The sequence below is a fragment of the Tursiops truncatus genome, chromosome 7 (assembly GCF_011762595.2).
Source record: "Tursiops truncatus isolate mTurTru1 chromosome 7, mTurTru1.mat.Y, whole genome shotgun sequence".
NCBI lineage: Eukaryota > Metazoa > Chordata > Mammalia > Artiodactyla > Delphinidae > Tursiops > Tursiops truncatus.
The window spans coordinates 30,625,345-30,646,552 of record NC_047040.1 but is presented as its reverse complement, the minus strand read 5'-3'; the positions used below and the strand labels follow the sequence as shown (position 1 = coordinate 30,646,552).

The 21,208-nt window shown below is 39.9% G+C and overlaps 1 protein-coding gene across 4 annotated transcripts in view; it reads left to right on the top strand.

The window, feature by feature from the left end:
* The window catches only part of PARD3B (par-3 family cell polarity regulator beta), a 1,035,628-nt gene that overhangs the window by 579,139 nt on the left and 435,281 nt on the right, over positions 1 to 21,208 (top strand). For all 4 annotated transcript variants that reach the window (XM_073807366.1, XM_073807365.1, XM_019939073.3 and 1 more), the window contains 2 exons: positions 10,021 to 10,191; positions 15,135 to 15,267. In XM_073807366.1, coding sequence (XP_073663467.1) covers positions 10,021 to 10,191; positions 15,135 to 15,267 — 304 coding nt within the window. The remainder of the gene's footprint in view (positions 1 to 10,020; positions 10,192 to 15,134; positions 15,268 to 21,208) is intronic.

Sequence of the window (21,208 nt, the reverse complement as noted above, 5' to 3'; positions counted from 1 at the left end):
TTTGAAAATAAGAGCATCTAGCTACCCTAGAATTCCCTCTTGGAAGTGAATCCTTCACCCACTCTAAGGGCAAAGTAACAGTATTTTTACTCTACTCGGAATTATTCAAATGCTTAATCTCATCTTAATATTTAAATTCCAGTCTGCATGTCAAGAAGTAAAGCCCAGACACTCTTCCCTGCCACTGGCAGGTCACAGCAATTGCCATTTCAGGCTGCGGTAGCCTATGGAGTCCTTTGTAGAGCCCTCTGAAACATCCCTTTGAGCTATGCTTTTCAGTGTACAGCCAAAGTGACCACTGAGCGTAACAGCCAAATGTGGATTAGAGTATTGATGCTGATTTGCTTAAATAATAACATGCCTTAAATGTGCATAGTTCCATTTTAGTTTCTGTCATTCTTCCTGGGCATTTGCCCCTGAATGTGTAGTGTAATTACTTCCAGAACCAAATTATACTAGATGCAACTATGTATGTTAACTTTCTCATGAACTGGGAACTATGAGTGGAATGAAATTAGGATTTCAGGAGGGTGCTTTTCTAAAATTTCATTTTTGTGATTGGAATTTAAAGTGAATATGTTGTTGTTATAAATGAAATGGTATATTGTCTTTGTGCAGTTAGAAAAATAATAACTTGAGAAAAATATTCTCCTTTCCCAAAATCTACATAAAAATGAGTTTTTTCTTTTTCCAAGGAAGCACACATAAAGTCTAGACGATCAGTTTGAAGACCTAACATAATTTCATCCTCATGTGCTAAACATTTTGAATTCTGGGATCAGTGGCTTTCTCTTCCTTTTCTTTTTTTTTTTTTTTTTTTTTTTTTTTTTTTTTTTTTTTTTTTTTTTGCGGTACACGGGCCTCTCACTGCTGTGGCCTCTCTCGTTGCGGCGGAGCACAGGCTCTGGACATGCAGGCTCAGCGGCCATGGCTCACGGGCCCAGCCCCTCCGCGGCATGTGGGATCCTCCCGGACCGGGGCACGAACCTGTGTCCTCTGCATCGGCAGGCAGACTCTCAACCACTGCACCACCAGGGAAGCCCTCTTCCTTTGCTTTTGATATACTCTTAACTGAATGTTTTTTAGAGAAAATGCATTTTTATGTGTATCGACAATACTAACAAACTGCTTATTTTTCTACCTTAAAAATGAATTACTTTTAGAAAAATATATAACTAGAATGGTGATATATTTGAAAAATTAAGGTAGAATACTAACACCCTTTATAGTAAGAATAAAAATTCCATGGAGTCCGTTGTACTAATTCTGAATGATGTTTTTTAATTTGAATATACTCACTTTGGAAGTGTAATGCATTCTATTGAAACCTTGAAACAATAATGTAAAAATTAAAATTTAAAGGCAGTTTTTGCTATGGGAAAAAATGTCATATGTCAGGTAGATTATTTAAGAGCTCTTAAATAGAGAGAATGAATTTAAGAATACCTTTTATTCTCTAGAAAATTAATTAGCTAGGTTTGTACTTAACAAATACTACTTGATGATGATGAAATTAAATGAAAGAAAAATGCCTGACATAGCTAATTGCAAATGCATGCACTCAGAATATAAAATAGACATAATTTAAGTAATTTGATTCTTGTATGCTTAGGAAATTTGGAATACAGCCTCTGAGAGATGCAGAATTGCATGATTTATGCCATTTAGTAATAGGTTAAAAAAAATTAAATGGTACAAGCAATCCCCCTATTTTAAAATGACGAAAAGTATGCATTTTTGGAGAGAATATGCACAGTCCTAGAATTTCCGGGAACACGGTGCTTGGTACTGAATTTCTGTGTCTGTTCATAGTATGGAACATTTAACAGCCTCCAAGCTACTTAACAGGAGTTCAGTAGGAGTTCCTAGCGGGAGTAATTTCCACCTCCATTTCTGCTGGTATCTGTAAATCATGTGGTAGATCTATAATTAATGAATTCAAAGGAAGATAAAAAGGACAGCATTTGAAGGAGCACAAATGTTAAATGATTTCTTCAACTCTCCATTTTTCTTAAAATTGTTAGTGTTTTCTACTGGTGGAGAGCTATAAAGATCATTACCTGTAGTCATGTCTTCCAGGTTTTTACCTCTTACAAAAGGACCATACAGTCTGGGTGTATAAACAGCTTCATTGCAAATCCTCAACTGTTAGAAGCCAAACTCTAATATTTCATCCCAACCACAAAATTGTGATATTGTATGAACAACTAAAAGCAGGAACTCTGCCTGGAAAAATTCACCATCACTATAGACCCAATAATAATTTTGCCTTAAAAAAAAAAATCACTAACTTAAACATGAAAAAAAGAATTATCAACTATGTTATGCCAAATATTTTAAACCAATTTCCTTTTTAGAAAAAAACCAAAAATGTTAGTATATGTTAATTAATATAATCAGGCTTATCATTTATGGGTTTTCTGCAATAAATTATAAAGAGGTATAAGAGAACATTACTTTTAAAATCCCATAATACCAGCATCAATCATTGCTTTTCTTGCCAATTTTTAGCACTTTCATATTTTTATCTTATATATGGAAATGCAAGTAAGAAATAAATTTAAATCACGCTGAATAAAATTTTAGAACTCTGTGTCATATTGATGTGTACTTTGAACTCCACGACTGCCTCAGGAGGCTTGAAGAAATATGACTTGGTAGACCTAATCAAAAACTAAATTGTTATCTACAAAAGCTGATGTAACATGATCATGATACTTTGAAAATGGTACCTCTTACCTGAAAAGCTATGTTCACCTGCATTGCGGAGATGCTGAGTTCATGATGTGGTCAGAGCTTTGGTCTAGGCATTCCGCTCTGGGTCCGTCTTTTTAGAGACCAGGCTTTTAGCAGTCTTAGCACAAACAAGAGCACAGTTTTGTTTGTTTGTTTTTAAAGTGAATACATAAGATCCTTTCATTACGTTGAAAAGGCCTCTGAGATTCTCATCTAGTTAGGCATTCATGCAGGATCTTCTTGATTCGTGTAACACATACACCTTAATAAGCTTTTTAATATCCAGTTTTCTAAGACAGAGTAAACTAAAAGCAGAAGATCAGGAAGAAGATAAGAAGGGATGGAGAGAAAACGGAAAGGACAGGAAATAGAAGAAGTGTAAAACGAGCACAGAGTGCTATTGCTGCAAAACAGGCCAAGGAATATTTGTGATGACTCTAAGTCAGTGCTCCTGAAACTTCTTGCTGAGGAAATTGTAAAATTCACTAATGACGGTAGTGAAGGCTGTAAGTTGCAGTATGTTTATTTATGTCCCATATGTTTCCAGAAGATCTTTTAAAAGGAAAGAATTATAATACATTATATCAGAATGGTTTGGATTATGTATATTCTGATGCTCTAAAAAGTACTCTTCGGTTATTTTTAATTAAAGTCTCATATACCACAGATGCTGAATAAATGGTGCATTGTTGGGACTTCACTGATTTGCTACATAAAATGGAGTGAGGCTCTTAATAACTGAATTAGATACATTTAAAATTTTACAATAGCTGAACAAGGGGAGATTGAGCTAGTACACAGAAAGTAATCAAGCTTCACTTTTGGAATTATAAAGTTTCTCTGAGCATGTGCCAGCATCTCCAAGCCAGCCTGGGATCAGGAATCTCTTACAGTGACCGTTTGTAAGTTACAGGGTTTGTCCATTGTAGATGAAACATACACCAGGTCCAAAGCACCTGAATGAAAGATGTTTCAAGTGATTCAATTTAGCAAGCACTTCCTGAACATCTACAGCTACAGCAAGTTATACAATATATAATACACTGGAGACAGAAAATTTTAAAAGACTCATTCCATAATACAGGAAGCTGGTAGCATAATAAATACATAAACGATTCGAATATGATAAGAACTATGGTAGACAAATATAAAAGTATCATGGGTATCGAAATGGAGCAATTAATTCTGCCTGTGAAGAAAAATGAATGGAAGGCAGTTGCTGAGCCTTGTTTTGAAGGATAGATATTCAACAGGTGAGCAGAAATGCAAAGGGCATTTTGCTGAGAAGGAAGCGTGTGGGCCACGTCACCACGGTGTGTACATCAGAGCGCAATTTATTGTGTCTGGAAAAGAGAGCTCTTATTTGGGAAGAATGGTACCATTCATATTGGTTAGGACAGATGTAGTAAAACACTGACTCATGTGGGCAGATGCCCTTCAAGACAAGAACTTACATGCTTCTAGTCTTACCAACTTTCTTTATTCCTTTCTTTGTTTTAAAAACTATACTTTAAAATCTCGATTTATTCTTTTGCCTTTCATTGCTATTGTTTGAAAATGAAGCTAAACGATTTCAATCTGGAATGCAAGGATCTTTCTAGGTTGGATTTTTTTTTCCCCAAAATACAGTAAGCAGATGTTGTCATGGAGTGATTTTAGGACCTTGAGACATATTTGTTCAGGAAATTCCTTTCTTTCAGTCAGGTGCCCTCCTGCCTGGCGTTCTACCCCACTCCAAGGAAATGCTGCCTGTAGTCTGAAGTCAGGGTTTGGAATTTGGGCGCTCATGTCCCCGAAGGCTTCACCAAGGGCCCCATTAGAAACAAGCAGGAACCAACATCTGGTCATGATTAATCCTCTCAACACCCTGGCCAAATAGGGACTGGCCTTGGGCCCCAGCCAGCTACCTGTGTGTTAGCCAGCCCGCTCCCGCGTGCTTGACTCATGTTTTGCAGAGGCTCATTCTTTGCCATGGCTTTCTTCTCTTCCCTCTGTGTTCATTAGAACTTTAGAGGTAAAGGGACCTACAAAAAATTGGCCACAAGAGGTGGATTAAGCCTTGCACTGTCACCAGTAATCATGACAGAGGCACAGCGGGGGCTGAACTGTGAGGTTACTGGACCCCCGGAAATCATGGATGTGCTTCAGTGGGCACGTGAAGCATCCTATGAGGTACATGACTGCTCCCCATTACAAAGAATTACCTGGTCCAGATGTGCAGCTGTGGAGAAACTATCATGTAAATATTTATTTTTAAGAGGTGAGAATCTGTAGCTTTTATTAAATTTTCAAAGGAGTCTAAGAAAAGCCCATAAAGGTCAAGAATCACTAGCAAAGTGGTTGAAAACATGGACTTCAGAGTGACCCAGACCTACTTTAGATTTGCTTTCAGACATGTGACTTGTAACAGTGCACTTAACTTGCTTGATCCTTGGTTTCTTCTTTTATAAAGAGGAGCAGTAGTCCCCAGTGTATAGTGTTGCTGTAAGGATTAAATTGTCTAGTGCATGTAAAGGGTTTAGCACAATAACTGCGCAAAGGAGAAACTCATTAAATAATTATATTCATTGTAGTGCCTTTAATCATCTCTAGAACTCTGATTTTAGAAGCAGCGTAGCATAATGCGTACATATCTGACTCAGACAGGTAGACCTGGCTGTGACAGTATTCTTTGACAGTATTCTTTGACTTCATTTCTCTGAGCCTCCATTTTTACCTCTCTTAGTGGAAGGTGATGCTTGCATCACAGGGATGTTTTGAGAAATGAGAACATATGCAAAATAGTTGCACAAGGACTGGCCTGCATTTGGTGTTCAGTAAAAGGGGGTATAACACTCAGACACCTTGTCTCCTAGTCCATTCTTCCTCCTGCATTAGAACCAGGTTAGGGCTGATAAGACTTGAAGCCATCCCAGGACATGGAGAAGACCTAAATCTCATACCAGTTTTTTTTTTTTTTTTTTGCGGTATGCGGGCTTCTCACTGTTGTGGCCTCTCCCGTTGCGGAGCACAGGCTCCGGACGCGCAGGCTCAGCGGCCATGGCTCACGGGCCCAGCCGCTCCGCGGCATGTGGGATCCTCCCGGACCAGGGCACGAACCCGTGTCCCCTGCATCGTCAGGCGGACTCTCAACCGCTGCGCCACCAGGGAAGCCCCTCATACCAGTTTTTATTCGTCCTAATGTGCCCTGATGTGGAGGAAGTTACTCTCTATCTTTAGTCTGTTCTCCTTCCTCTTTTTCTTATTTTTCTTCCTCTTTGGGAACCTCCTTTACTCCGTCTTAGCTTGAGGTTGGATAGAGTTGATTATGGGGATTGCCAAAGGTAAGGAGTGTAGTTGTGGTCTTTTTGGTTAGGGGCCTGATGGCCGTAAAGTAGGAAGGAAAGTGTCTTTTTTGGGACTGCTGAAAGAGAGTTCCATAAACTGGGTAGTTTTTTAACAGCAGAAATTTACCCCTCACAGTCCTTGAGTTTGGAGTCCAAGATCAAGGTGCTGCAGATTCAGTGTCTGGTGAGACGTGGTTGATAGACAGCTGTCTTCTTCTTGCTGTAACCCCATATGGCAGAGGGGACAAGAGATCTCTCTCAGGCCTCTTTTATAAGGGCACTAATTACCTTCCAAATACCCTGCCTCCTAATACCATCATGTTGGGGGTTAGGATTTCAACATATGAATTTGAGGAAAACACAAACACTCAGTCCATAGCAGAAAGGGCATTTTCTTTTCATTCAACAAATGCAAGAATGATCCAGATGACGATGAAATAAATATCCTAGAATTCCTGGGTAACATCCTGGATAGTTGAATTCACTCATGTAAAATCAGTTGAGGAGAGTTACCATTCTCATGCCTAAGTATTTACTTAAACATAGTATTCACAGAAAAAATAAAACCATAAAAAATGACTTTTCTTGGTAAAAATCATTCCAAAGCAGAATAGACATGCACAATTTTGAGGAATCTTTGATGAGTTTTGAGTAATGACCTCTTCATTGAATCAACTTGATTTTAGATCAAGACTAGACCTGGATACACATGTATGTATACATAGCTAGAGAGGTAAACAGTCCCTGCCCTACCCCCTTTGCCCCTGCCACTTCCAGCTTGCTTCCTTGCTCTGCCATCCCCCAGCCCAGTCTCCTGTCTCCCCATCTTCTATCATCTGACTCTGGCTTTCATGTAAGGTTCTCTTCCAGGAGACATCTGGTGGATTTGAAAGTCTTTTTCCTTGAAGCATGATCTCTTTAGGGACTTGTCATCTTCGCAGAACACAGAATGGGTAGTGAATAGGGGGTGCTGAGAAGTCAGAACTTGGGCTATTCTGATCCAGCTCTGATCTTAACTAGCTGATCAAGTTCTTCCACATAGATTGTGGAAGTGCCTTCTCTTAAGAAGATGAGTTCAATAAATGGTTTCTCATCCTCTTTGGGCATCACATTATTTATAAACGGAAGAGGTTGGACAAGATGATCTCTAAGGACCCTTCCAGCTCTGAATTCTGTGGTTATATTCTACATGTTAGGACAATGTGGTACTTACTGGCATCACCAGTAATGAAATTACCCATCCTTTATCTTATAAAGGAAAAGCAAAAACCAATAGCAACAGACCAGCCAAGCCTAAAAAGGAGAGTATGTGGATTTTTATCACACCAGCAACTCTCCAGTGATGCTTGTGATGAATGTGAATGTCTTCATTAAAAAAAAAAAAAAAAAAATCCCAGCTGCCCTGGGGTGACCTGACCTGCCTTTTTGTTTTGGACTTGGATACGGCAAACATGTTCTACTTTAATGTAGTTCTGCATGCTTGAGACTCAGAATGTAGCTGAAAATAAAAGTCTGTGCTTAATATTTGCTGGTAAGAAATTATCTTACAAAAAATGTTTTTCTTCCATCTCCTTATCTCTTGTTTACCTCTTCACTCAGACCTTGCCCCATACTTCACAGAGAAAGTTCACGGGAGGTTACCAGGTGGATCTCACTCAGATTTCATTCCCTCAATTCTAGAAGTACCCATTAAGTTTCAATCTTTATCTTTCTTCTTCCTGTCATAGCGGATGAGATGTCCTGCCAAGACTAAGCGTCTGCAGATCCAGCGCTCGACCTCATTTCCTGTTAACAGGGCTGGGATCCTGATCCAGCTCTTCTGCTTCCTCCTCGTCTTTAAAAACCACACATCTGTTTCCAGTCCTCCTAAAAAAAACTTTTTAGTGACCCTCCCAACTGCCCGCAAAAGATTCAGCCCACTAGTCCTCCTTGCATTAAATGCCGTAATAGAACAGAATAATTTCTGGAGTAAAGTGTCTCACTTCACTTGCCACAGCCATTAAGGTGGTTTTTGTTTTACCCCATTTCATGTAGCCTTAATCTTATCCTTTATGTGCCTCACTCAACATGAGATAACAGAAATGAAGCCATTTCTTTCTCGTTTGGCCTTTCCTGTAAATCTCATTTCCAGATTTGCTCCAAATTAGAGGAAAGGTTAAGTGGAGTGGGAAAACAAGAGGAAGGCAGAGGACATTAGGCTCTGTTGAGGCAGTGCACTCAGACGTTTTACAGCTCGATCGATCCATCCCATGGCCTCACCATCTCAACTTTTCTCGTCAGGACGGCGTGTGCGCCTTTGGGCGGCCTCCACGATCTATGGACCAACACCCTCTGCAGCAGGAGGCGCGTGCAGTGCATCTCCACGAGGGCATTAGCGCTCCAGAACGGCTCTCACCACTCTCCCCCTTTTCCCAGCTGTCAGCAGAGGAACTTCCTCTGACCATCTGCTGCCGCATTAGTCAGAGTTCATCAACTTGTCCACAGGATTTCTCTCCCAAAGCTGTACAGTTGCTCCTCTTGTTCATTGTATGTCTGTTGTTCTCATTTCTTAGGGAAGTTCTGTTCTGTTTTTCTTTTACATTTCATTCCGTTAATGTGAACGTGGATCCCAGATACTTCTAACTGCAGAAACTTTAATACTTCCCTCTGCCTGTTTCAGTGTGGCACAGCTGTAGTCCAGAGACAACAAAGGGAGTCCTAGTAGAGAAACTGAAAAGAGCCAAGGTTCATGAAACCTGAACTTAAGTCAGTTTCTCTCTGCCTCTATTTTGTGACCTGGGGCAACTTACATCACTTTCCTGCCTCGGTTTCCTTATTTGTAAAATGTGAATAAAAGCATTAATCTACCCAACTTCTTGAGTTCTGTGAGGTCTAGAGATAATTCATGGAAAAACTGTGATACAAGCCGCCTGTTATTTCTGTTAAATTTATTAGCAGTGGCACTAGCATCACGACCTTCCTAAAATTGCATCTGTGCCTCACAGCAAGAACTTTCTACCCCAGTGTGTAGCAGGTATAACGCACATCCCTAATCAGACTGTCAATATTTAAGCATCTTTTCTCCTAGGCTGCCTGTTGGGGACATGTACTGTGATCCCCACCAGTTCTTTTGTAGGCAGAGCTGGCATCCCAGTTTGTTTAGCTACTGCTATGGACTCCAGCTTGTGGGGGGCTTCTGGCTGAAGATGACTAGTGCCTAGAGGTGCTTTAGACTAGAATCTGGGCTGCCTGTCCACCTGCCGCAGTTCCGAGTGCTCTGTGGCATGCGGTGTTCCTTCCTGAAGGTGCTGGGTGAAAGTGCTCGTCAGTCAGAGCCTCATCACAAAAGGCTTGACAGTCCCCTTTGTCAAGCGTTTCTGCCGGAAGACATCCTAGCAAATTGGTCCTGTGTTACAAACCTCTGCGTTCTTTTGCAGACCAGCAACTTTTTAGTTGTGTTAGAGAAAATTACAGGAGAATTTTGTGTTTTTTTCCTCAGCACTATCCAATAGAGCTCGCAATGATATCTAGGAGACGCATTACTGCTCTCAAGCTCACAACGTTTAAGCATGATGTCTCTCTGTGCCTGAAAATGCAAGCGATATGACCACTTTCTTTTGCTCCCAAACCCCCTTTCCTTAAGTCAGCAATATGGTCCCTGCCAGAGTGAATGTCAGAATGAGGCTAGGCTAGCATACTTGCCAAAGATTTAGGTTAAGAGACATTATACAAATGTCTAAATTATTGCAGTTTGGAACTCTAAGATTTCTAAAAATCACTTTCCCACAATTCATTATTGTTAGTATTTGTGACTATTTGATAAACTCCAGAATCTTTTTCTGCCATGGAAAATAAATTATTTCTAATGGCTATTTTTTTTTTTTCGTTTTTCATTTTAAACTTGAACTTTTCCCTGAAACAGTCACATGTCATCACCATGCTTTTCTCTGTTTAACACTTTTTCTTACCTCCACCCTAGGATGGTCGTCTGCAGGTGAATGACCAGCTGATTGCAGTTAACGGGGAATCTCTTCTGGGAAAGTCCAACCACGAAGCTATGGAAACACTTAGGCGATCAATGTCCATGGAAGGAAACATACGAGGGATGATCCAGTTGGTGATTCTAAGGAGGCCAGGGAGACCACTGGAGGTGATGCAAATTTTTATTTCCTTCTGCAGATTGCCCAGATGGCCACCAGAATAGTCACACTTCCACCACTAGTATGGTAACTAGGCTCATACTGATTCTGAAATTGGAAAAATATGCCCTAGACGTGCTCTGATGGGTTTATGTGGCAAACTGGCGGTTGTATATTTTAGGTATAACTGGAAGGTGTAAAAATGTGCATATAAATTAAATAATTTATCTAGGGTAACAAGTCCATAATTTCCAGTTTTCCCCCCAGAAACTCCTAGAGCTCTGGACTTTACGAATAACGCTTTATTCATATTATAAACATTAAAGCATAAAACATGCTTACATACTTTTTGGATGACATGCTAGCAGTGTCCATACCTTAGAAAGTTCTTAATCAGATGTATATAATGCTTACTGTGAAGATCATTATAATGCAATCAGCTCTCTACATTCTTCCTGTAATGTGTGCCTGGGACTTAACTAATTTAAAATTTGATCTATTAAACAAGCTTCTTGCTTCATGTTCTTAAATAAATGTTTTTAATTGAAGAAGTAGTTTTGAAATCTTTTATCATGATTTCTTCATGGATATTTTTAATGTAAGCAATATTTTTACATACTCATGAAGTGTGAACGTAAACTATTCTTGAAGGCTGATATCCCTAAACATTTCAGTTACATACAATTATATTATTTATATAATTATTATATTATACAATTATATATTATAGTGTACAGCTATCATATTCATCATAAGGTATTCCTAAAACATTATTTTCACTTATATAGAGAGAATAATTATTAAATGCTCCTAAAAATTATTTTAAGAAAAGACAAGAAAAAAGTCGATAATACTTAAGAGTTGAGAGAAACATCAGCAAATCACACATATATTCTCTAAGGACAAATAATGTTTTTGTGATACAGTAATACACAAAGTTAAAATAGAATCCTATTAAAACACACTAATATAAAATATTAGTTTTAATAATAAATTCAACTTAAACATTTTAAAATGAAAAGATTTTGAAATTAAGACTGGAAAGTAGTTGGGGATGATAGTGGTTAAAATGTTGGACTCTGGAGTTTTGGATTACTTGAGTTAAAATCCCACGTGGGTCATTTCCTGGCTATGCAGAGACATACATAGTTGAATGCTCTGTACTTATAGATAGCAATACTGTTGTCTGCCTTATCCCTTCATAGATCCTCATTTCCCAGCACCTAGTAGTAGACAGTTGTTATATATTGTTGAATGAATGGATAAAAGTTGCATCTGAGACCCTACTTCATCTGAGAGGATAAGCTGAAGTAGTGAACTTATCAACTATATCTTACTTTGTCATTTTATCAGCTGTTGAAAAGGAGTAACTACCTTTTAACTTCTCTGTACATAACCTTGTAAATGTTAAATAAATGTAAATTTCCCAATTACTGGAGACTATATATAATGAACCAACTCATTTCCAACATTTGTGTCTGCTTAAGTGACAAAGAGGTTTCCATGAATATTTAAGGGATTTTACTTATAGTAATTTTTTAATTTATTTTAAGATTTTACTTATTTTACTTATAGTCATGAAACCCTTATCGCTTGCTTCCTACCTTGAGAGAATAGGCTGCTTTCTGGTTGAATTTGGTTCTTACTCGAGAGCCCTAGACCTCCACAGAACCCACTTGTTGGATGCGGGTGTGAAGTATGACCTGTAGACCCCTGAATCACCCCTTCCGTGCATCTGTGTTTTAGATCTCTCTTAAGATGTCTTGGGACAAAGATACCTCAACTAATAGAAAAGTCTGGAATACACTGCTCAAGAATTCCATATCTGTGTAGATAGAAAAAGTAAAAGAAAAAAAAAGAAATGAACATGATTGCTAAAAGGGTTCCCTCCCCACCTCTCCACCTCTCATCTTCCCTTGTTTCACGTCTTTCTCTAAAATATGTGAATGCCTAGAGGATAAGTACTCTCTGTTTTCGTTATCCTTTACGGCACGTATTTTCATTTTAATTCTCACACTCTGGGCTGGGTTGACAATTATTTCATCAGAAGAAAGTACTAAGCCTTCAGTTGGTTGCCCATCCTCAGGAGTGTCTTTGTTGTTGTCGTCGTTGTTGCTGTAGTTCTTTTTTTTCTTTTTTAATAGATCTTTACTGGAGTATAATTGCTTCACAGTGCTGTGTTAGTTTCTGCTGTACAACAAAGTGAATCAGCCATATGCAAACATATATCCCCATATCCCCTCCCTCTTGCGTCCCCCTCCCACCCTCCATATCCCACCCCTCTAGGTGGTCACAAAGCACCGAGCTGATCTCCCGGTGCTGTGCGGCTGCTTCCCACTAGCTATCTATTTTACATTTGGTAGTGTACATATGTCGATGCTACTCTCACTTCGCCCTAGCTTCCCCCTCCCACCCCGTGTCCTCAAATCCATTCTCTATGTCTCCAACTTTATTCCTGCCCTGCAACTAGGTTCATCAGTACCTTTTTTTTTTTTTTTTTAGATTCCATATATATGCATTAGCATACGGTATTTGTTTTTCTCTTGTTAATACTGTTCACTGGGGACTCAATTGGGAATAAGAAATGGGACAAAAAGCATTTTTTTTGAGGACATTTAACCAAGATCCATTTTTATTTGCCCTAATATTTACATGCTTTCCATGGGGGGTGAGCAGGCACTTGGCTCTCTCAACTAGTGAGAATCTCTGTGGTACCTATGAAGATTAAAGAGTGTTTTTTTCATATAAAGACAGCAGCCTAATGTACAGATAATCTTTATTAAATTAAAAAAAAATCTGTAGCTATTTGATATCCCGAATCTGTTTTGCTGTGTCAAATCATACATGTTGTGTGCTCGTGTTTTTGGAGGATTCTTCAGTGAACAGCAATCGCTCTCAGGTACAATAAAAAAGAATCTGTAACCTAGAAAAGGCCTCAGTTCTGCTCATATATTCAGGGAAATCAATTAGTTAGATTTTGGAAGAATACCAAAATGGTTACTTGAACATTATATTGATACTAAAAAAAATACTGAAGACGCTACTTAAGAAAAGTCAAAATATATTGTCGTTGGGTATTTTCCCACATTACCCAGATGTACAAGATATGTAAACAGTTTTGATGAGGACCTCGTGAAGAATACATAATGAGCCCTTGATTGAATCAAAATCATTTTAAACAGAAACATATTTTTCAAAGGATGAGCTTGAGGTTCAATTGTAATTCTATTTGAGCCTAGAGACTTGGTATTAAAAAATGGGTTATGACCTGTTTTTTTTTTTTTTTTTCCTTCCCCAAAACATTTCCCTCCCCTGAGCTGTAAGCTCAGCTTGGTGGAAGCAGAATATGTTTAAAAATCCATTGTATTTTTTATTGGCTGGGACACTAATGGAAGGCTCCACGACAGCTCTGTTTTACAGGCTGAATATTTTAATTAGGCTGGTTACTGATCAGTTGTTGGGATATTGATTGTGTCATTTATCAAAGAGCCGGGAAAGCAGAAAAAAATTTTGTTGTTGTTGTTAAAGCACTTGACTATGCAAGGTAGGTCCTACCTCTCCTACCTTCCAGGGCTCCAGCTTTAATTTAGGAGTAGCTTGCCCCAGGCTTGGGTTGACTAATGAACCAGGGGCAAAAGGTAACACTGGGTGTGGAAAAAGTGTTCTAAGCCTTGACAAAAAGCTAAAGGACCTTCAGCAGCTGAAAACATGTTAATTATGAAGAATGCATGCATGGAATGTTTTGAATATTTTGTTTAACTAGCAGGCTACCGAGTTTCTGTAACTAAAGAGGAAAGTAGAAATCAAATGCATTATTTGGGCCAAATGCTCTTTTTCAGAAGGAAAGAGCTTTGGGGATCAGATCTATGTTTGTGTTTGCGGAATGTTCCTCTCACAAATGGTCAAGGGAACGGCCCTGAGATGGCTTTCAAATTACTTCTTTGAAATCTGTTAGAAGACACACAGTATGAACCAGAGCAAACCCCAGTTCTCTGTGCCTCATTCCTCTAGAACAATCACTAGAGCTCCCTGCGGACGGCCCATTGCTAGTACTTCGGCAGCACCTGTGGAACACGGTTTATTCTGGAGCTAGCAGTTTTAAGGAAACTGAATTTGTTTACAGACTATCAAAATCAAAACAGATGGGGGAAATATGGAAGAAGAGGAAAAAAATCTCAGGAGAACCACTGTCTGGCATTGTCCCAGCAGTTTATTTTAGCTCCTGGCCAAAAGGCCTAGTGTCTGCAGTGGAACACGCTCATGACATTTCAGTGACAAACCTGCCTGGGTTCTGACTTGTCCTAGAGCATATACACTTAGTCACCAAGGGAGAGGGAGACAGGAACCAGCTGGTTGGCAGAGAAACACCCTTGGCATGAACTGTATTCTTATGTTGACACTGCCACAAGCTGTACTCCCAGATGGAAGAAAATTTGAAAGAAGCTAGTTGTAAGTGGTGGGAAAGAATAATAATGTTAATCTGCTTTTGTGCTTGCCATCAGCACTCCTAAGCCTTAACACCACATTGTCAGTATTTTTTATTGCCTGTTCAGAGATGTTTTAACTGATAGGGCCATTTTGATTTTCCACAGTCGAGGACTTACGTGCAATAGACTCTTGAAAGATTATTCATAAATTGATCGTTCTTTCACTTTGCTTCCATTGACCAAGTTGGAACATACTAAAAAAGCGAACGTGGGGCTTCCCTGGTGGCGCAGTGGTTGAGAGTCCGCCTGCCGATGCAGGGGACACGGGTTCGTGCCCCGGTCCGGGAAGATCCCACATGCCGCGGAGCGGCTGGGCCCGTGAGCCATGGCCGCTGAGCCTGCGCGTCCGGAGCCTGTGCTCCGCAACGGGAGAGGCCACAACAGTGAAAGGCCCGCGTACCGAAACTAACTAACTAACTAAATAAATAAATAAAAAAGCTAACGTCATTTTTATTTTCATCCCTTAGGAACCTGCAGAGTGTGGGGCGTTTTCTAAGCCGTGCTTTGAGAACTGTCAGAACGCTGTAAGCACCTCCAGGAGGAATGATAATAGTACATTGCATCCATTTGGCACTTACAGTCCACAAAACAAACAGAAAGGTAAGATTCTATCCATTCTCATCTGCTGCAAGTGGTATGAGAAAACAGGAGAGTGTTTATTTAGAAAAAAAAAAAAGGAACAAAGGGGAATTAATTAGACTAAGTGCAGACTTGGTTACTCTGAGTCATGAAAATGAGAGGTGGGTGGGAGATCTCACTCACAGGTTGTGAAGCAGATTCCTGGCATTGCCTAAAGTTTAAGTGACGGTTTCTATGCTTGCTGCCCCAAACATGGAGGGTTACGTATAAAATAAAACCATGCCTGGAGAAACAAAATGACAAACCGTTATATATTTTTTAACAGTCTTTTAATATTGGGAGTTACCAAGTGTAAATAACAACTAAACTTACAAAATATTGATATATGGAATAGTATTAAATCATAAAGTGGTCATAACACAGTTCACAGATTTTTGCTTGTTTCTGAGCGGTAAATACTGTGAACCGAGACCATGATATGACGGTGGAATGTTTTTGTTATTGCCTCACTACTACTATCTTGTATGGATCACATTTCTAGTAGAGCTCTACATGTAAAGAAATTGGATTTTCTTCTTTGTTTTTCAAAAATTATACTTAAGGCCACCAAGAGAATTCTTTTATTTCCCTGCGTCTCCTTTCTTTAGTAACTTTACTTTTTTGTATGGCAAAAGCAATAGATATTCATGACAGAAAATTAAGAGAAAAGCAATAAAGGGAAAATTTAGTGGCACTCATACTTCTGTCAGAGATACTGATCAATAACATTACGTATATATTGAAAGTGTTTCCTTCATGTAAATATGTGTATATAAAATAAAATGAAATATATATTAAATGTTTAGGAAATTGCCTTTTAATTAATAGCACATTATGAAAATCTTACTATGTCATTGAATATTCCATAACATCGCGTTCAGTAGTTGCATAGTAGTCTAGTGAGTGGAGGTGCTGTTTATATAATCAATCCCTTATTTACACTTAAGATGTTACCCAAATTTAACGATGGGGGAACAATTTCTAGACTCTGAGATTACTCCATCAGAACAGACTTGTAAATCTGAGGTTCCTCTGGAATTAAATTCTTTCATCTGAATGGGATGTTTTTTTCCTCTGAATTCCTCTGTTTCAGTGAGAGTAGCAGCAACAGCTGTGATCATTTATTGTTTACTGTCACATACTGTGGTGAGCAATTTACATGCACACTCAAAGTGGGTGGTATTATTATCCTCATTTTACAGATGAAGAAATAGAGAGGAGAGTAAATGACTAACCCAACACCATATATAATCCCTGCAGAACCTGAATACGTCTCCTGTCTCTCTGACTCCAGTTCATTCCCTAAACCACAGCATGGGCCCTGTCTTACACTGGTCTCTTAAAACTGTTCTTTCACCTCATCCCAAGAGTGTCCATTAGAAGCTGACTTTACTTTGTGTCAGATAAAGAAACACCCAGTATGTCTTTCCTCATCTTAATAAAATTAAAAGGTTTCTTGACAAAGCAGCATCTCCTTCTGAGTCCTTCAGTCGCAATAGCAGGAGAATCTGGGGAAGGAACAGCAAGTTTCCCTCACACCAGAAGAGCCTTCTCTCTACCGCGTCCAAATAATGATCAAGAACATTCCAGCCTTTATATAACTGGATTGGCACTTAATTCTCAAGCAACATGTGGTCCAGTGACAATCCAAGTTCCGGGTTTTATTCCTAATTACATCAGTGATGTCCAAAGGAACATTGGACACATTACCTCCCATCCTCTGTCTTTTTCAGTACTTATAAAATATCGATGCTGAAGTGATAATTACGCAGTATATTTTTAGAGGACATTGAGATCCTCAAGGAAATGGGATACTATCTCTAGGAAGGCTAGCAAAGGCTAAAATAATGAAACTGTAGAACTAGATATAGTGTAAGGATCCACCCAGAAAAAAAAATTTAAATCATAAAGTCCACCCAAAACACACGCTAAAAATAAAATGCAGTAATACTTTGGAACTTCGGTAGAGTGTTCAGAGTTTGTATGTCACTGAACAATTAGAGTCCTTTAGGCACAGAACCACTGGGAGGTTCTGTCTCTTCCCTCCCTCCTGAGACATAGAGCTGCGGTCCATAAGGTTACCGCTACACATCCTCCTCCCACCTCAATTTTCCAAGGAAACATCGAAAATCCAGTTCTTTTAAGAAGTGACCCCATTAAACACTATTTTTTAAAAGCAAAATCTATTCTCATTATTTCCTTGGGATCTGTGATACAATACTTGGTTATAAGAATTAGGCTTATCAAAGCACAGATTTGTTATATTTTAATTATAAGAGGCCAATAGATGGAATGCTCTTTCTTTTTATATAAGCCTATTGACTGAGAGACCAATAAATGTATATAACAGAATTTATAGACATGATGCTGTAGAAGAATATCACGCTCATCACATCTTTGTGTAGCGTTAATAACATTTTCATTTTTGAGAACCATTGAGAGTTCCCGAGTTTACGACGCACTCGAGGTGGCCGTAGGCCTCAAAGACTCATGAAACTTGAGTGAGTGTTGACTCGCCACCACCGAGCCTTTTGAAGGAGCTCCTTTAGAAAAACAAGATGGACTTGACAAAATGTAATGTCTAGTGAGGAGAGGAACTGTTACAGCCAAAACATTAACTTTTTTTTTCTTCCTTTCCTCCTTTCCTTTGTATATTTAAAAGTCCAATCTTGATATGCTGTGTTCCATCTATTTTTGTAATAATAGTACTACCACCCATTGTTCCACTGTTATTTTTTTTATATGTACATATTCCTGTCAAGCTGTTACAGACAAAAGGCATTTTTAGAACTAACGTTTGTAGAAATTGTAACACCAGAAAATTCACATTTGCGTTGGAGAATGGCTCACAGTGCCCGCAGTGGAATGAGTGTGGGGCTCCAAGATGGTAATAGGATGGAGGTTGTGTCCCAGGGGTTTACTATAAAATCCTATTAAGCATTCGAATGGTAATGAAGTGCACAAACACTGCATTTTCTGAAGAATCTTGCTGGCAGATCTCACCCTGGGCCAAGTTACAGCCTAAGCACAGTTTGCCTCTGGTTTGTTTTTCCCTCTCCTTTAATAGTTCTCATCTTCCCTTTGTGCTCTACTCCTGCGTCCTCCCCACTTTCAGTTCACGCAAACTCCAGCCGCTGCCCCAGTAGCCCATTGCCTCAGGTCTGCCCAGGATCACCCACGGAGGTCTTCTCAGGACTTTCATCCATGCCCCAAATCACATGTTTCACTTCTATGTCCTGTCCCACCGGATCCATGTGCCCTGGGGTCCTTTGAAGAGACACATAATAGTGTGATTATTTATAATATCTTCCCTCCTGGGAACCTGCATGTATCCACCCCCCTAGAGCACGTAAGGCACTGCCGCTGCAGTGATGATCAGAAATTGAATTATACTTTGCAATTTTCCTGATGTTTCTGGGATACCTCCGTTGTGCAGAATGCGCTAGGCTGCAACGTTGAATACAATGCTGTTATTGTTCTCAAAAACAGTCTAAAGTAGGGGTCAGCCCACTTTGTCTGTAAAGGGCCACGTAGTCAATATTTCAGGCTTTGTGAGCCATAGGATCTCGTTCGCAGCTCGTCACCTCTGCCACTGTAGTGCGCAAGCAGCCACAGACAGTACGCGCATGAATGTGTGCAGTGAAACTTTATGTGCAAAACTGGTTGGCGGGCCGGTTTGGGGCCAGGGCCATAGCTTGCTGAGTTCTAATCTAAAGGCACAAACTCTTTTGCCCTTCTTTTCTGATCTGGCCCTGGCAGGATGGATCCTGTAAAACAAGTCACAACAATAAAAGATGGTGATTAAAATAAGGGTCATTTGGTCATGGATGAAGTAGTGACTAGAGGTGCAACGTTCACAGGCGGTATATAAAATGACCTTGTACACTCAGTGAGATCCAGAAATACTATTTTTAGGGGATAAGAATTCCAGACTTTCACGGTGATAAAGGGCTTAACAAAGGTGTTTGGGCCAAGAGGGGAAAAAAATATTCTTTACAGCAACTAGATTTGTTGTTTAAAAGGTACCAAGGATAAAGAATCATCAGAGAAGATACTAACCTCTGCATCTATCATTACTTTAAAAACACATAGATTATTCATGTGAATGAAATAAAAATGAAAGTTAATGATCGTAATAAAACCAGAGGAGATGCTGAAGAAGAGGAAGGAGAGGAGGAAGAGATGGACAAGGAGGAAGTTACCTGTGGTCCAGTGAGAGAAATGAATGTAGATAAATAGGTGATAGATCGATAGATAGCTCATTGCAAAAGCAGCACGTGGTAAACGTTACACACAAATTATTTTCTGTAATATTAACAGATAGAGCCAAAATGTCAGTGGATAAAGATATTGAAGATGTATTTCTTGCTCAAATCACAGCCCAGGGAGAACTGAGGGACTTGGGCTCCTTCCATTGGTAGCTGGGCCTCATCCACTCATGGTTGCAGCTGGCAGATGGGATTTGGGGGGAAGGTGGGGAAGTTGCATATACCCTTCCTTAAGCACTGAGACCGGGCACAACATTGACCAACGTAGCTCACATTCTATTGGCAAGAACCAGTCTAGATACAAAGAGGGCTAGAAAATGGGGTCTGGGGTCTAGCTGTGTGCTCAGGAAAAAAGGAAGAACACAGACACTGGGAGCGCTAATATTCTCCACCACTGTTGTAAAAGTACCTACAGATCCCAGAGCAACAGTGAAGGTTTCATGGAGAAGGGGATATTTGAGGTGGACCTTGGGAGAAGGGTGGGACTTTAATGGATGAAGTGGGTTTTGCAATTATATGAGCAAAGACACTGGGGTAGGAAAACCTGGCCTTGTGGTCTGCGAGCAATAAATAGTCTTGAGTGGCTAATGTGTAATAGGAGATAAAGTTGGCTGCCGGGGACACAGACCTTTATTCTGTAGGCAGTTGTGTGTGACTGCAATGTTTTTGAGCAGGCAATTACGTGGTCACAGCTATGTTTACCACCAGTGAAAGATGGACTGAGAAGTTGAGGATGAGTGATTAGAACCAATGGAAAAGATGTTGTTCCAATATGTCCCTTGTTCCAGTTTATCTTGTAGACCATCTGCTCTTTTTCTCTCAGCAAATCTTTGGCTGCCTAACTGCTGCCATATTACCAGATCACTGGAGTGGGGGACAGTGCAGGGGGACAGTGCTGGCTGCCTTTGCTCCTCATGCTTCTGTACCCTGATCATCTTACTTACCAGATTCCTGCTTCAAATCTCATTCCCTGGGACATGTCAGCACTGCTAGAACTGCCTGCATTTTATACTGGTGTCTGGGGCAGAGCTTGGAGCAAGTGCTTCCCTGGTGTATTCATCAGGGTTCTCCAGAGAAACAGAACCAGTGGTGTGTGTGTGTGTGTGTGTGTGTGTGTGTGTGTGTTCGTGGGTTTGTATATGTATATATAGATTACATACACAGATTTATTGTAAGAGATTGGGTCACGTGATTATGGAGGCAGGCACGTCCCAAGGTCTGCAAGGTGAGTGGGCAAGATGAGACCCAGAAGAGCCACTGGTGTAGTCCTCGTCTGAAGGCCAGCAGGCTCAAGACCTAGGAAGAGCCAGTGGTTCAGTTTGAATCCAAGAGCAGGAAAAAGGCAATGTCTCTGTTTGAAGACAGGCAGGAAGAATTCTCTCCTACTTGAAGGAGGGTCAACCTTTCTGTTCTATTCAAAACATCAGCTGATTGGATAAGGCCCACCCACATAAGGGGGGGGTACGATTTACTTTACCCTGTCTACTGATTTCAATGTTAATATCACCCCAAAACAACCTCACAGAATACCAAGTGTCTGGGCACCCTGAGCCCGGTCAAGTTGATACATAAAATTAACCGTCAGACCTGGTATGTGGGCCAGTCAGAGTGGTTGTTACCAGCAGCATTTCTCAAGGACAAAGAGGTGATTTTCT